This window comes from Ooceraea biroi, chromosome 1, assembly GCF_003672135.1.
Source record: "Ooceraea biroi isolate clonal line C1 chromosome 1, Obir_v5.4, whole genome shotgun sequence".
Classification (NCBI taxonomy): domain Eukaryota; kingdom Metazoa; phylum Arthropoda; class Insecta; order Hymenoptera; family Formicidae; genus Ooceraea; species Ooceraea biroi.
Window position 1 is genome coordinate 16,242,108 of NC_039506.1, and position 15,494 is coordinate 16,257,601.

At 42.5% G+C, this 15,494-nt stretch overlaps 1 protein-coding gene across 1 annotated transcript; it reads right to left on the bottom strand.

Moving 5' to 3' along the window:
• Positions 1-453: 453 nt before the first annotated feature.
• On the bottom strand, positions 454-15,410 carry LOC105275005 (enolase-phosphatase E1). The gene is made up of 9 exons (XM_026972759.1): positions 15,078-15,410; positions 14,775-14,996; positions 13,358-14,688; positions 10,159-10,303; positions 9,335-9,436; positions 8,601-8,791; positions 7,855-7,987; positions 7,613-7,736; positions 454-7,434 (listed from the first exon to the last, which is right to left on the bottom strand). The coding sequence occupies exons 2-9, from the start codon at positions 14,901-14,903 to the stop codon at positions 5,897-5,899; spliced, it is 3,693 nt and encodes a 1,230-aa protein (XP_026828560.1). The 5' UTR covers positions 14,904-14,996; positions 15,078-15,410; the 3' UTR covers positions 454-5,896.
• Between the last annotated feature and the right edge of the window lie 84 nt (positions 15,411-15,494).

The following is a 15,494-nucleotide window of genomic DNA, read 5'->3' on the forward strand; positions in this document are numbered from 1 at the left end:
AGCCCCAATAACAACATTTATCCTGTAGAAATGTACGAAGTCTAGCGAGTTTTTTTTTATTAAAAATAAAAAGTAAATTGGCAACGGGTACGACGAAGCCTAGCAAGGTAGTTGCGAGACCATAAGTGCCATCTATCAGAAGTTGTTAAAACTTGTTTCAACTGCTGACAAATTGTCATTCCATAGGCGTTGGTAGGCATCAATAATCGATTATTATTATTAGTTTCGAAGATGCACAAGCTGAAATGAAAGAAGTCACGCTCTTCACAAAATTGGTCTTTAAAAAAATCCGCCATTTCGTTCGCGATCCTTTGCCATCTTTATCATTAGTATCGAAATTTCTATATTGGATAATTATATAATTCAAAATTATGTTTCGTATTGTTTAAATTGTAATACGTGACCGGAAAGGATAATGAGACACAAAGCAAAAGATAAAGAGGCGAACAGAGTGCCTGACACTTTGAAACTGTGTATATTTCCAGTACCAAATACATAAAATCCAATACAGCCTGTTCTTACAGTTCTTACATCGCAAAACTCAGAAAAATTCGAAACAAGCAGTCTGAGAGAAGAAAATTTACACTTTAAATCGAAAACAAGTGTTTCTAGCTAACTAAATTGTCAATAACTTTAAACGACAATAATCGAAAAAAGCAACTATTATTAAAAAATATAATTGGACTAATTAAAAACACATACATCGACAATATCGTACATACATGCGCGATAAATTGCCCTTGGGGCTTATTGTTTCTTACATCATCAAAATTCAATGAAATTGATCGAATTTTACGAAATGTATCTATCAATTGTCAAAAACGAGATGGACTAAAAGCACAGAGATTAATGTTAATGTAATTTGTAAAAAAGTTGATTGCTACAATAATTACTCTATGAAAAAATCGCGTGATAAGTTACGTCTATCGAGTTAATCTAGCGTTACACATAAACTAACGAGGGACAACAGCTGAATGGACGAGTCAAAAAATTGAAAAGACATAATCGGCTATTGGCGTTTGACTCGTGTTAAACACCACGTTTACTCGTGATAAATATTGCTTCTAATCTCTCACAGATATCTCGTCTTTTCAAAATTATATTCGCGCGCATATCTTTTCTGTTCCTGTATTAGGCATACTTGGAATCTTTTCATACTTTTAGGATAGCTCACGGCATTGTCATTTAAATTTCTTCGTTATATATGGCTTTTTCTTGATAAAAATATTGAAAAATGAGTATTTCTCAAACGAAAAGTAATGAAAGATGTTATCTTAAAATAACACGTGTGTGTGTAGTGATTTCTGATCTCCACTCTTCTCGCAGACATCCGTCCTTAAGAATTATGATTAGAAAGTACCGATAAAGTCCTTACGTCTCTCCTACTATTACATTGGTTTATTAGATAATGCAGCCAATGAATTACAAATTCATATGAAATAATATCGCTAATGAATTATTCATATTCATTACCAATAATACGTTTGTTTCCGTTCGATTTTCAAGTCTCGCTCGTAAACTTAACGCTTCGAAAAGGTCATTCCCTGTGGATTGCTGACGATCTCTTGTTGGATTTAGATCGCAAAAGTGCACTTCAGAATCCATCTTTTTGACTTCACGAGAATCGCAACCGATAAATCTATCGCATTACATTATCGCGCCTGTTTTGGATAGAACAAACTTGACTTGACTCGAATCCTAATGTTGATACAAAGATATGAATTTTAATCGAGGCCATTGTTTTATCGTGGTACAAGTACAAGTAACGAGGCAGTCAAGTTTCGCTCACTTTGAATTTCGTACGCGAGTTAGAATTCTATCTATCGCGTTCGAGTCTTTGTGACGCGTATTCTAATTTTTGTAAAGAGAATTTATAATTAAAAAGAAAACTATACAATCGACGATGTGACGATGTAAAAATGATGTGCAATTACACGTAATAACATACAATTTAATATTATGTCCATTTAAGATATAATTTCAGTCTTGTATGTGCTTAGACATGCGCACGCGCGCGCAAAAGGGTTTAATTTGAACAGAGCTTTATTTTTCGGGATTTTCACGTTAGAAATATGAAGACTGTAAAACTACTAATTTTTTAAAAGAGATCATATCTGTCTCAAAATGTTACTCATTTATTTAAAAGATTATAAAAATGTAAAAATTCGGGCCACACACACACAAGCCCGAACGCGATAGCGGCAATCCTTGAATCGAATGAATCCTCGAACGAAACATCATGATACATCATCGCACGCAACTTGAGAACCATAACACGTTCCTCGTGCTCTTCCGAGCACGGCAATTCTCTCATCGAATGTCATCAAGTATCAACACGTTTAACGCCGGGTAAGCTCTCGCTTGATTTTCGTACAAGTCCGATTAAAAACAAACATATCCTGCAGGATACAAGATTGTAGATAAAATACAAGTAAACATACAAGTAGACTCTCCCACTCACACAGACACACACGTACATACACTCACTCTCACCCTCTCTCGTTGCAATTATAGTCATTATATTCTTTTCGTTCACATTGGCAGTATACACACAATAAATTTCTAAGTAGTTTCACTTTATATACGTACGTCAACGAGACGCTAGTCATCGGCACGAGTGCCACGGCATTGAAAATATTAAATGATTACGTGAAGCACACGCGGGAATCATGATCGAGAATCGTACATGATTACCGGTGACCGAGCGTGTGATCAAGATGTGCGCTCTGACCCTGCCCGACTATCGACGCAAAACAGTAGTATGAATGATATGGGGATGATGATTTCAGGCGATGTCGTGAAAGTCAGCCAAGGAGGATCTCGAGCACATCGTCATCCCACCCTCGAAACGACTGACTCGTGTCGTAACGCGATGGCAGTCTTTCGGCTTTCCGCGTGGTGTGTCAATTGACAATTATATATCAGTTGATCGATCATCACGATAGAGACGGAGCTCGTGCCTCTAGCCATCGAATTTTACACGCTGTGTCGTCGATTCTTGCCCTTTTACTGTTGAAACGTACGTTACGCGAGTAACGTGTACATACTCGTACATTCGATAGAGTTGTTAGAAGCAGCGAGAGTAAGGATGTCGTCTCGATTGTGCGTAAAAATCGTTTGACGTATCATTGATCTTAGACTAGTGATACCTCAGTGAATCTGGCATTGATGACGAATGCCGCATAGTGCAACATTTTCATTCTTTGTCCCGACTACTCGGAGACGAACGACATATAATAGCGAGGATGATCACCGCAAGTATCGAACCGTTCACACGGCTGTGCGAGAAGACGACTTATTATAAATAAAATATGTGCGAGCTTTGTCAGAAAAGTATGTATCGTGAAATATCAAAATGTGCTAATATCCGGTTTTTGCGTTCGCTCCGCTTTGTTCACTCCCTATCCTCGCATCCTCGCGTGGAGACGCTAGTCGCTCTAGTCTTGTTTCAGTTTTCGTCGCACAGTGGATGTGAATGTATAATAATATAAACGAACGACGCGAAATCGTCTATCGATCTATAGAAGTCTCCGCCAGTGACCTCGACTAGACGCTAATTCGAATAAAAAATAATAGTAACGGAATCATATCACCCGATGATGACGATCGCTTTCGCGAATCGATAACAATGAATCGTGTCGAGAAACCTATTCTTATTAGTATTCGTAAATCACAGTCAATTTAATAGGAATGGACATGAGTAGCAGTACAGAAATAACAATAATTGAATTTCTTGCTAAAGACGCGATTTCACTTTAACCGCTATTATTGTTATTATTATTATTATCCTCTAGGACAGTTTTTATACGCGTGGCTTAAAATGCCGTGTTGAGCATCGCGCAAATATGAGCAATAGCTTAGGCGTGCAATGTTTGCATTACTAATAATTGCCATCTCTCTCCCTCCCGTCTTGGACTATATACGCGCCAAGTTAGAATGTAAACATTACACGCGTACACTTTGCAACTCAATGTTAATTTATAGGAATGACCGAGTAAATCTACGAATCGATATGCTCTTCCGCGGGTCTTTCCAAATCACATCGTGGTTCAACGCATGGGGGAGAGTGAATTCGATTAGTTGCACGATTATGCGTGAACTCTGTCAACATTTTGCAACATACTTCCGTAAAGGTCAACCATCGCAAAAAAACGTAATTTTTACTTTCAGTTAAAGTGCATCTTAGCATCACTTCTTGATTAATCAACGTGGGCAGTTTATTAAGAAAAATTGTTTAAAGTGACGAAGAAAGAAAATGTTACATCAACATTATTCATGACATGAAAACAGACTCGAAATAAGTTTATCTTTTATTGGATCAAGTGCTATTTTCCTCGCCTCTCTTTGACCGATTTCGCTTCAGTTAAATGATTACGCTTTACGAATTATATCACAAATTGTTATCACTGAGCTAATTTATTTTGAGTAATCTCGATCCGGTCGCCTCTCAGGTTGAGCAGTTCGCGAAATATTAAGATATCAAAGTATCCCGAAGTTTCATTTTCCTTCCTTAACAAAAGAAATAATGCATTACACGAACCATGTTGGTAAAACAAAATGATGGCAGAAAGCGTATCGATGCAAAAAGCCACAATGCTAAAAGATGTTCAATCGCTTTAAACGCAACGAGCAAAACTATCGCAACTCAAGTTTTTACTGTGCGAAATATCTTACTACAATGACTCGAATGTGAGAAATGCGAATGTTTATCAGACTTTAGTTTATCAGACTTTAGTTGAATATGCTGCATGCGACGAAAATTGATGAATCGAAAGAAGCTAACAGCTATTCAAGGCATTACCATGTCAGTCTTGGTCAATTGATCAGTTCCATGGTTACAGAAATAAAATCACCGATCAAACCTCCTGAATATGCAGCAAATTATCTAGAGAGAAAAAAAAGAATCAAAGAGAAATAAACGAGACTCGCTCCGAATTCACATTTGGCACAGACACAATTGATGTTTCAACATACTGCAATTATACTGGAATTACTTATTCTATCAGTTTTCGCGTATAAGTATTCTCCGTTTCATTATTATAAAAAAGATATCAATATACGCGTCGTATAAAGAGTAATAGGGAGAAAAATTGTTAAAAAAGGCAAAAAAACGAAACAAAACAAAGAAATCGATTACAGCGGATGACACGTTCGATTACTTTTGCACCGATCACGCGCGAAATTACCGAAGTTTTGCGATTTCAATCGTAACAAGTCATTGCCTTTTCTCCTAAAAATTGTCGCGATGAAGATGAATCGTTACTGGGGAAACGTAAAAGAATCAACGGTAGAAGCTAATCGCTACATGATGTAGGAAAACATCAGTCGTCATGCGTGCGTGCGTGCGTATGCATGTATGGTGTAATCGCGAAAAAAAGTGATTCCTTGAAAAAAAAGTAAATCAAGACTGTAGAAAAAGATCCTTTTCGCACGAGATATTTGAAACGATCTTATTCCATGTTTTCAACATTTACATTTATGCAAGAAATTACCTCACTTGCGACTATCACCATCTCGGCCGTACTCTGTACACGCATACGCACGCGAGTTAATATAAAGTATCAACGACATTGGCACCGCACAAACACAAGTCGATCATCATCGAGGAAAGTAAAATGTACAACTATCGTAAATATCTAAAGGGCAATCGAATCTGAAGTACGTTGCGTTTTTTTTTTTCGTATGATGCTGCTATATTTTTTTTCTCTCGTTATAGTCGCCGAAACTAACGACAGTTTTACGAATTGCATCTTAAAGTAGCGCGGTTACGTCTTTGATGTAGTACGATTTACGTAAAGTATATGGAATCAATTTATGTCAGTTTATATTCTGAATAAGTACGTTGTGGATTGGGGTTATGTGTTTGAAGGGCTCCTTAAACTGTATAAGAACAAAGTTAAGACGTTGCCGCTACAACTACAGGAGGAACAACATCGGGTTCTCCAGCACCGTCGGCCACGGTGGAATCGACGACCTTCTTAACTTTTATGGACTCTGCACTACTCTCAGACGAACTCTCAGGCTCACCGTTTTGCGCTGCCGTCTCGTCTTCGCCCGTCGTCTCTTTCGACGACCCTTCGTTCAGTCCGTTACTATGCAACTTGTCATCCAACACTGGCACATCCGCATCCCCGTTTTGCGTGGTTCCGTTGAGTTTTTGCTTTTCCGAATCCACTGCATTTTTGTCCTTTGTGTCCACCACAGTTCCTTCTTTCACCGTTGCCTTCTCCTTTGCCGTCTCCTGCTGTGCAGCTTCGTTATCGCGTTCCTCAACGTCAGCCGGTTTATTCGTCTCGCCCGCCTTCGTTTCCTCGGCTGTCTTCTCGTCAGTCTTTTCAGCTTGTTCGTTTACGTCCAAACTCTTCTCCGTGGATACTTTACTCGGTGGCGTTGCGTCTTCCTTTACGTTTACTGTTGTATTAGCTGCCGCTTCCACTTCCGCTACAGTTGGCTTTGCTGGGCTCTTCTCTCCTCCAGCCGTCTCCACTGTCTCCCCATTTTCCGTGAGATTTTCCGCTGCGCTCGTCTGCGGTTTCGCTGCTGCCTCTTCCGGTTCGCTCTTCGCTGAAACGTTCTCGCTTTCGGCCTTCGATTCTTCCTTCGCCTCATCTTTCTCCATTTTCAAGGACTCTTCAGTCTTGTCCACCTTGCTTTTCTCACAAGCTTCCGATCCATGATCGTTCGCCTTCTTGTCAGTTGCGGTCGTCTCGACTGTATCGGCGACTTTATCAGATTGCGTATCTTTCACGAGGTCTGTAGAGCCTTCGGTCTCTTTCTCGGAAGACGTGGCAGCGTTTTCGGACGCTGACGCGGACTCTGGCACGGACATGTTTATTGAATCATCGGCAGTGGGAGCGATCGCGTCGGAATTTTCTTCAGTCTTTTCTGACACGGCGATCTTAGTGCTGTCTTTCGTCGCGTTGTCATTCTTTGCAGTTTGTTCCTCGCTCTCAGACGCGTTTGGATTCTCGCTCGTTTCCTTGGCCTTGGGCTCCGTCGCTTCCGAAGCCGAAGTCTCCTGTTCGACCTTGGAGGAATCCTTCTCAACCGTCATTGGCTCCTCCGCTTGTGCCAAGGAACACGAGGCACCGTCTTTCGACGGTTGACCATCCGCGCACTCCTTTCTTTCGGAGGATTCAGCCGCCGTTTCTTTCGCCTCGTTCTTTTCGACTCTTTGATTCGACTGATCAACGATATCTCTATCAGGCATATCCACGTCCTCGGAAGTGTCCATTGGCTCGCACACGTTAGTCGTGCACTCGTCGCTCTTTTCATCTGTTTCTACCTTTTGCCGCTTTGCGGTCGTTTGAAATGTCAAATCTAGGAAGGATTTGATAGTCGTATACGTAATCTTTTCCTTGTCAGTTAGGGCAGCGTTACCGTCACGTACAACGATGACCGTTGATAAACCTGCTTCCTTGGCAGCTGCGGCTTCTGTCATCGTTTAGGGAGAGAGAAAGAGAGACAGAAAAAAAGGAATGAGCAAAGAATAAATTATCCCTATACGATGTAGTAAACCTAGCATGCAACACGGTAGGAAAACGTGACTAATTATTTCATCGACTTAACGATCAAGTATTATCGTGCAAAGGGAGAGGAAACGTGTACGAACCTCTTACGATATCGGTAAGGAAAACAACATTGGATGGTTTTTCACCGATGTTGCTCAGTATATTTTTATAACTATCGCTCTCTTGTTTGGCACCTACTTTTGTATCAAAGAAACCACTGAAATACTAAAAACAGAAAAAGAGACAGGAATTGTTATACCGTTAGACTTGAAATAGGTATCCATCTTTGGACATATGGCATATCTTGAATTACGGCAGATTACGTTATTGTTGAAAAATATACCTTAAGCAAATTGCCGTGTACAGAATGTTCGAAGAGGAGCTCCTGTGCCTCGACACTGCCGCTCGAATAAACATATATTTTTTTCCCATCGTTCGTCCATGACTCGAGCGCTTTAGGAACATCTTCGTAAACACTAAACAAGATGTGCACTTTTCAGGTCTCCCACGTTAAAACTGTGTCTTAACTTCTCCCGATTTTCTTGCGATTTTTCAGAATTCGCAGACAAAATTATTTATTATTTCATGTGTAATTTCACTCAAAAATGCAATAATAATTTCCAGCGTTTCAAACTCGCTATGCCAACGTTTGAAAATTAAAATGTAATCGAAATCAAATTAAATCGAAAATATGTAAAATATAAATATCACGGAAATTATGTTTACGAATGGTCGATGTGAGCTGACATAAAAGATACCTTGATGATGAGAAATAAATATAAATAAGTTGAACTGAAGTGAGCCCAAATGCTACATATTCACCTCATTACTTATAGTATGCAATCGCAATCGTTATGTATGACATGTATAAAAAATCAGCAATATTATTCTTTATTCTTCCGCATCAAACTATGTCAACTATCCCGCCAAGTACTTTAATAAAAATCAAGTTAAATATTACTTTGCGCAAATTTCACATGTTAAAGTGCTTATGTGTAAAGACATAAAGACATAATACGTTGATATTGCAGGAGAATCAATCTTATTTATTACAGTTACAAAGAAATTATTGAAAGTGGAATAACTTACTGAGCTTTAACCGCGCCTGTTTTATACGCTTCGCGCCACATATGTCCTTGCAGCTGCTTCAGCGCACCGGTCTTACGATCGTTATCCATTTGCCAGAAAACATTTTTCAAAAGTGAATCTTTTTCTTCTTCAGGTTTATCGCCGGCGATCGCTACAAAGCCATCTAGTTTTTCTTCTTCGTCTTTTTTTGCCTAAAAACAGCACGCACGCACGCATCAGTATTATTAATAAAAGAAAGTTTCCGCATAAAGTTTAAAGATCCTTGCACGATAGGCGAAATTCGGAAATTTTGCCTGTTCCCTTCTGCATTAGCATATGCATTTTCTAGTGTTGGAATTCTGTTTCTATTGCTGCGCTATCGCTTTATACTATCGCCTCTGCTATTAGTCTATCACTATCGCTATCGCCTATTGTGCAAGGGCCTTAATATAAAGATAAGCATTAATATTGTCAAGAAAAGGACAAGAAAATATTTTACGTGTTTAATAATATTATTATTTAAAAATAGATTCGTTATTAATTATAAATTTCCGACGTTACAGGGATAACATAAAAAGACAATTGTTTCTATTGTAACCGTGCCCATGGATTTTGTCACATATCTATATGTATGCGATGCAGTATGATAAATAAAAAGAAACACTATCGATCTATATACAATATATATTTGTTGGAGCGTTAAACAGGAACAAATTCATCATTTCCGACCGTACCGTAAAAAATTGTATATTTACCTGCTCCTTCAACATTTCATAGTCCTGTTTGAACTCTTCATCCTCCCATTTCGTCTCGATGTAATTTTTTAAATGTTGGCGCACATAGGGGAAGAGGGTTTCCTACAAGAGAGACAAGTCGCGCATAAGGAACCATTTTCCCCGGATTTCCAGCGAAAACGAACGTCGGAGAAAAGTCACGCGCGTATCCCATCGTTCCCGGCGAGCGTTCGGTGGCGTCTCGGCGCGCCGCGTCAATATACAACACGCATATGCCGACCGACATCTATGAAAAGATCGTAGGTTTATTTTCAAGCCCGATTCTCATGGGTTTCCGGTCGCCCGTCGTTAGCAACCGCAAGGCGGGAATCAGCCGTTTTTGACCAGGAACATCCGAGTCGACCGGCTTTTCTCGGCTCGCCCGTGAAATCCGCGAACAGCCGCGATCGTGGCGGCGGTGGCGGTGGCGACTCGCCGCAGAGGGCGAAGACTCGCGTTTCGCGAGCCGGCTCGCTACGCCGGCTCGCGAGAGCGATAATCGAAATTTCATCGCGTACACACGCGCGACGAGAGACAAATCCTCGGAGACCCGGATGACTTCCCGGAGTCGCGGATACGTGCAATCGAGAGAGCGAGAGAGAGAGAAAGGGAGGTGGAAGGGCTAGGGGCAGGAGGGAGGGGAAGGACGTCGCTGCCGTTACTCGGCAAAGAATACCTGCCAGGAACTCGTCCGGAAAACTCGCGACGAGACCGCCTCCGATGTCTCGAACAGCGCGACAACGAGAACAACGGCACGGCGCGAGCAACACGCGAGCCGCGACGCACGTTCCGTCTTTGTGCATTACCTTGACGAAGCTGATGCTAGTAGTGGTACCCTCGATATCGACGAGCACCGTCCTCGCGTGTAAGACCTCGTCCTGATCCTGGCTACGCTTTTCCCTGGCCATTTCCACGAACGACTCGCCCACGACCGGTAGGATCAAGGTGTATCTATATGCGTGGTGTTCCCCTCGGTTAGGTCGGCGCTCACGCTGTGTATGTCGGCGACGACGCGTTCTTGTTGGGAGCCGGCGAACGAATTCACTGTTGGCCGTGCGCCAATGTGTGCCGCCGCGCCGGTGTATGCGTGCGAACCCGCGAGTCCCCTTCCGCTCGCGGCCCGCGCCCTGCTATGCCCGGTTTCCCACTCCCGTATTCCGCGTCCCGGGTGCCCGGAGTTTTGTCCAACCCGCCGTCCTGACCGGTTCCAACCAAACGATCGAGTCTCGGAAGCACCCAAGAGATGTCTCTAAAGGATCCTTGGGAGGGGAGGGGGGAGAAAGCTTCTCATATTTTTCCAAAAGACGGAGTTTTCGCGCCGTAACGGCTCTCGCGCGTTTGCGGCATGTCGAATGTCGCGTCTCGACGAAACGAATAAATTAATCGTTTCGTCGATTGAAGCTTAATTAACGTTTGTCCGTCAGTTTCGATAACGCGGCATTATTTATCGTACTTAAATTTCCAATGAGAATTCATATCGGAGGATGATTATAGTCCTTGGACCGCAAAAAGAAGCAAAACGTCGAGAGCGTAATGTGCACGAAGAAAGCGGGCTCCGTGACGAGTCGTGATAGCCCTGCATCGAACATGAAACCGCGGTCCCGTGTGTTTGTGCGCGCCGCGCGAATCGCTCGTTCCCCCCCTGAGCTCGTCCAATGAGCGGCTTCGTTCTTCGCGATCGGTGTGTGCGTGTGCGTGTACTTGTTGTCTCCGCACACGACCCTCCTGTTTTGCAAAAATTTCACGCGGCTGAATCTCGCGAAAAATCGCTTATTTCGGTAAGCTTTCGCGATGAACGTGATGATACGACTTTGCCAGCTTTGTTTTTTGAGACGGAGGTTGGTCGGTTCGGCCGGAAATCCTTTCGAATATCGACTCGACGGCGAACCCTTCGATGATATCACTCCGCGGAAAAGTAGTTCCGTCGCGCGTTGTTTTTCGCTAAATTTCGAAAAACGGCACGGCAAATTCCGGCCGTTCCGCTCGAGATATCGTCCTTCTCGTGCGTCTCGTGGACCTCGCATCGTGATCCGGCCGTTCCGTGATTTCAATAATAAATATTTTGCCGTTGCTCTTTGCGAACTCGAGCGAGAATTCGTCTCCATTGTGCACTCGCTCGTTAGACGAGGACGAACGATCATCTGATTTTTGCGCCAGCGCCGCGTCCATTTAAATTTCTGCGTGACGCGCGCAGCCATTTAAATTTGAATGCGACGACCATGCTGCTTTGCCGTTTTGCTGACTGCATGCACGATATGTAGCAACGGTAACGGTATGGATGTAGGTAGAATTCAAATATACCATAACGGGATATTCTTGGAAATCGTCTTGCAATATTGAGAAACGTTCACATTTATCGAGTTAAATTGGATATTCGACCTAGTAGCATTAAACATTTGTACATTCAAACGTTAAACGTTTGTACAGGGGATAAAATAACTGGCAATATAATATATTAATATGTACCATATGTACATTATTGTATTGATGGAAAGACGGAAGATACATTTAAAAAGCGCATTTCACTGTAAACATGTGCTCTATTTACACGTGCTTTATTACATAGTTTACAGCTATATATATATATATATATAGCTGTGATAAAAATTGGTGAAATAGAGATAGTGCACAAATATAAATATACGTATAGGATTAACTTACAAAAAGGTACAAAAACGTCGTATCGATTACATTAAAAATGATGGGTGTACCACACGAATGTATAAAGTAAATTATTTACTCGCGTAAATTATAACTCACGAAGGATTCCAAGGAATTCTGATCAAGCGTAATCAAGTGGTAATTATACGTAGTATCTTGTGTAAATTTTACTTCACACAATTTGCGAATGTTTTCTCATTCTCGAGAAAGATTGGAACGAAAGCCCAACGTGTTGCGCGCTACACGCTTTGTATTTCGTTCAATTTTTCGCCGAGATGCTTGTTCAAGTGCATTCTGATCTCTTGTTGGCTGCTGCACTTCTCTCCGCACTCGGGACACTCGGCGGCCTCGCCGTCCCCGTGCTCCTTCTTGCGATGTTTCGAGCGATTGTTGTAAGTGGAGAAGGACTGGTCGCAGTCCGGGCACTGGTAAGGCTGTTCGCCCGTGTGCTTTCGGCGATGATGATCCCTCGAGTCCTTTCGTCTGAAGGTCATGTTGCAGTACTCACACGTGAACGGCTTCCTACCAGTGTGCAGCAGGATGTGATTGTACAGGGACTTGGTGTCGTTGAATCCTTTGCCGCACTGCGCGCATTTATATCGTTTCTCGCCGCCGTGTTTGCTCTTGATGTGATTGATCAGCAGCTGCTTGATCTTGTACGTGGCGTTGCACACGTCGCACTGAAATATCGGGCTGACTTTACCCTCGTGCACTTTCTCCTTGTGCGCCTTGAGCGACATTTGATGCTTAAACTTCTCGTGACACTCGTTGCACTCGTGCCACGGTTTCTGTGTCGTTAGCAGGGGATCCTGCCGGTCGATCTGATGGGTCTCCATCATGTGGTACTTGAGCATGCGGTACGTCGGCAAGTCCTCCGTGCACACGGGACACGTAAATAATTGTGGCAACGACACGTTCTTGTCGTTCTTCCAATGCTTCTCCAGGTGCTCGTTCATGTTCTGCTTTTTGCTGAACGACTTGTCGCATATCTTGCAACTGTAGCGATTGTGAGAGAAGTGAGTCTTCCTGTGAAGCTTCAACGCGTTCGTGGTCATACATCGTAGACCGCACACGTCGCACTGATAGGGTCGCTCGCCCGTGTGCGTCCGATGGTGCTCCTTCAATCGCGTCTTCAGCTGAAACGACTTGCCGCACAGCTCGCAAATGTGCGGCCTCGCCCCCTTGTGCACGAAGAGATAGTGCTCGTACAAAGAGTTCTCCGCGCTGAACTCCTTGCCGCACGTGCTGCAGACGAACTCGTTCATGTTCTCGTTGTGCCGCATCTCGTGGAACTCGAGTCTCTCCTTGCGCACAAAGTGTTTCGGACACTTGGAGCAGTGGTACTGCCGCGGCGATATCACCTTGGTCTCGTTCCCGTCGACCATCAGCGACAGCGTGGAATCCTCGCACGCGGCGCACGTCGCTAGATCGTTGATGGCACCGGGATCCAAATCCGTTATCAATTTTCCACAAAGGCTGCAATTTACGGTAACCCGCTCTTGCATCTCAATCGCGATAGTCTGCCGCGCCTGACTGATGTTCGGGTCATCCGTGCCCGTTTCAAAGTGTATCTCTTTTATACCGGAGTGCTTGTGCCTCTTCTGATGCCCGTTCAATCTTGGCTTCTTCGCGAACAACTTGCCGCATTGCAGGCAGGCGTAGCGCACCGAGCTTTTGTGCATGTGGAAATAGTGGTCCCACAGTAAATTCTCACTGCTGGCTTCCTTGTCGCATATCGTGCACACGTATTTGTCCATTTTGTTCAATTTATGCCTCTCCATGTGAAACTCGTACTTCAACTGAGACAGGTAACGAGCGCCACATAAATCGCACACGATTTTCAGGCAATTCTTAATATCCATGTCCTCGTACCTCGTGCAATCCTCGTCGATGCGATCTCTCTCCGTTTCCGTTGTATATACCGTACTGTTTTCCCCTTTAGAGTCCATCTCGTCATTGAGCCACTCCACATCTTCGTTTCCCGACTTGAACCTTATCGAACCGTCTGTGCACCTGCAATCGTTGTTCGATACATCGTCACGTTCCATTGGACCTAACTTTGTTTCCAGTTTTGGCAATTTGATCGACTTAGCGGCTGCCTCATGAGCAACGTTCTCTTGAAATTTTCTCTTTTGGCTGTTGCTCGCCAAATGAGATGGGTTTTTCCTTCGAGGCGCAACGACCGTGTAATTGATGTCTTCTCGAGACTGCGGCGAGCTTCCGCACGTTTCGCTGATGCTTCTTTCATTATTATTTACAAACTCGCGCGATGATCCATGCAACTCATCATTCGTGCGTGACTTTTTCGCGCACACATTATTGGATTCTACTGTATCCTCGGAACTTTGGATATTTCTTTCCGTCACCGATCTCCCCGTTTGATCTACAACAGCCAGTGAAATTTGAAATGCATAATCCTCAGGGTTGTTCCTTATTAGGATCATTAAATCTACGTTGCAATTCGGACACAGGCAGATCATGTCACTGTACAGAGATTTGGAGATGGTTTCCATTTTTTCACTTCTGCTGGCTTCCAACAACGAGCTGGTCTTCGTTGCACTTGCACTTTTTTTCTTTGAGTATTCCAGAACATTTTGAATGAACTCGTAATGTCTGGTAATTCTCTTGTGACAATAGGAGCATATGTGTTTGGAATGACCATCATCTTGCGACACCTGCAAAAGATTGATATAGTTATTTCTTGTAGCAATTTTAACCATTTTAATTTCAATCAATCATTATAATCACAAATGTAACGTACACTAATCGGTAATGTATCAATGATTTTCTGTGCCAAGTTAGTCGTCTTGTCAAAAATGTACTTCGAGTCCTCCTCTGTGAGCTTAATACCACAAAGGCGACACATCAGAACGTCAGTTGGTATATCCATCTTGACATTTCTACAAGATCTCTGTGAGAGCTTCCTGACTTCGTTTTTGCGGATGATATAGAAATGATCATTTATAAAAACTGTAACACACAACTGTAAGGCTGCATCATACTTTTGTCAAATATTGTGGTAATGAAAATTCTTAATGTCCTTTTTTTTACAGTATTTACTTACAGTGTCCACAATTTGTTAAATTAATTTTTGACACAATGTTGATTGTCTTATAGTGTTACATCCCGTGGGTGTACGCTGGCCTACGAGTCCTTGGTAAGGTATTCTTTACCAATCAGTGCAAAATGAAGCAGATATATTATAATATCTCTAATCAGTCAGTTTACATTCCCTTGCATGCAATTCCCGGAATATTGTGTACTCGCTAAAATTTTCTTGAGAATTATTATAATATTCATGATCACAAAGTTTTTTGACTGCACTTTCATTTACTATTTTTATGTAACTAGTACGAATTATAGAGGTTAGAGAGAGGACAGGGCTATTGTGAGAAATATTCGAGGTAGCGATACGTAACAGCGGCTTACCTTTCCAATCGCGGATAGGCATTGCACTTTTTACCACCAGTCGATAATAAAG

Coding starts and splice junctions, on each gene's coding strand:
- LOC105275005 (XM_026972759.1), bottom strand. CDS start 14,903: ATGGATATACCAACTGACGTTCTGATGTGTCGCCTTTGTGGTATTAAG. Junction 14,689..14,774: donor TTGATACATTACCGATTAGT/GTACGTTACATT, acceptor AATCTTTTGCAG/GTGTCGCAAGATGATGGTCA. Junction 9,437..10,158: donor CTAGCATCAGCTTCGTCAAG/GTAATGCACAAA, acceptor TCTCTCTTGTAG/GAAACCCTCTTCCCCTATGT.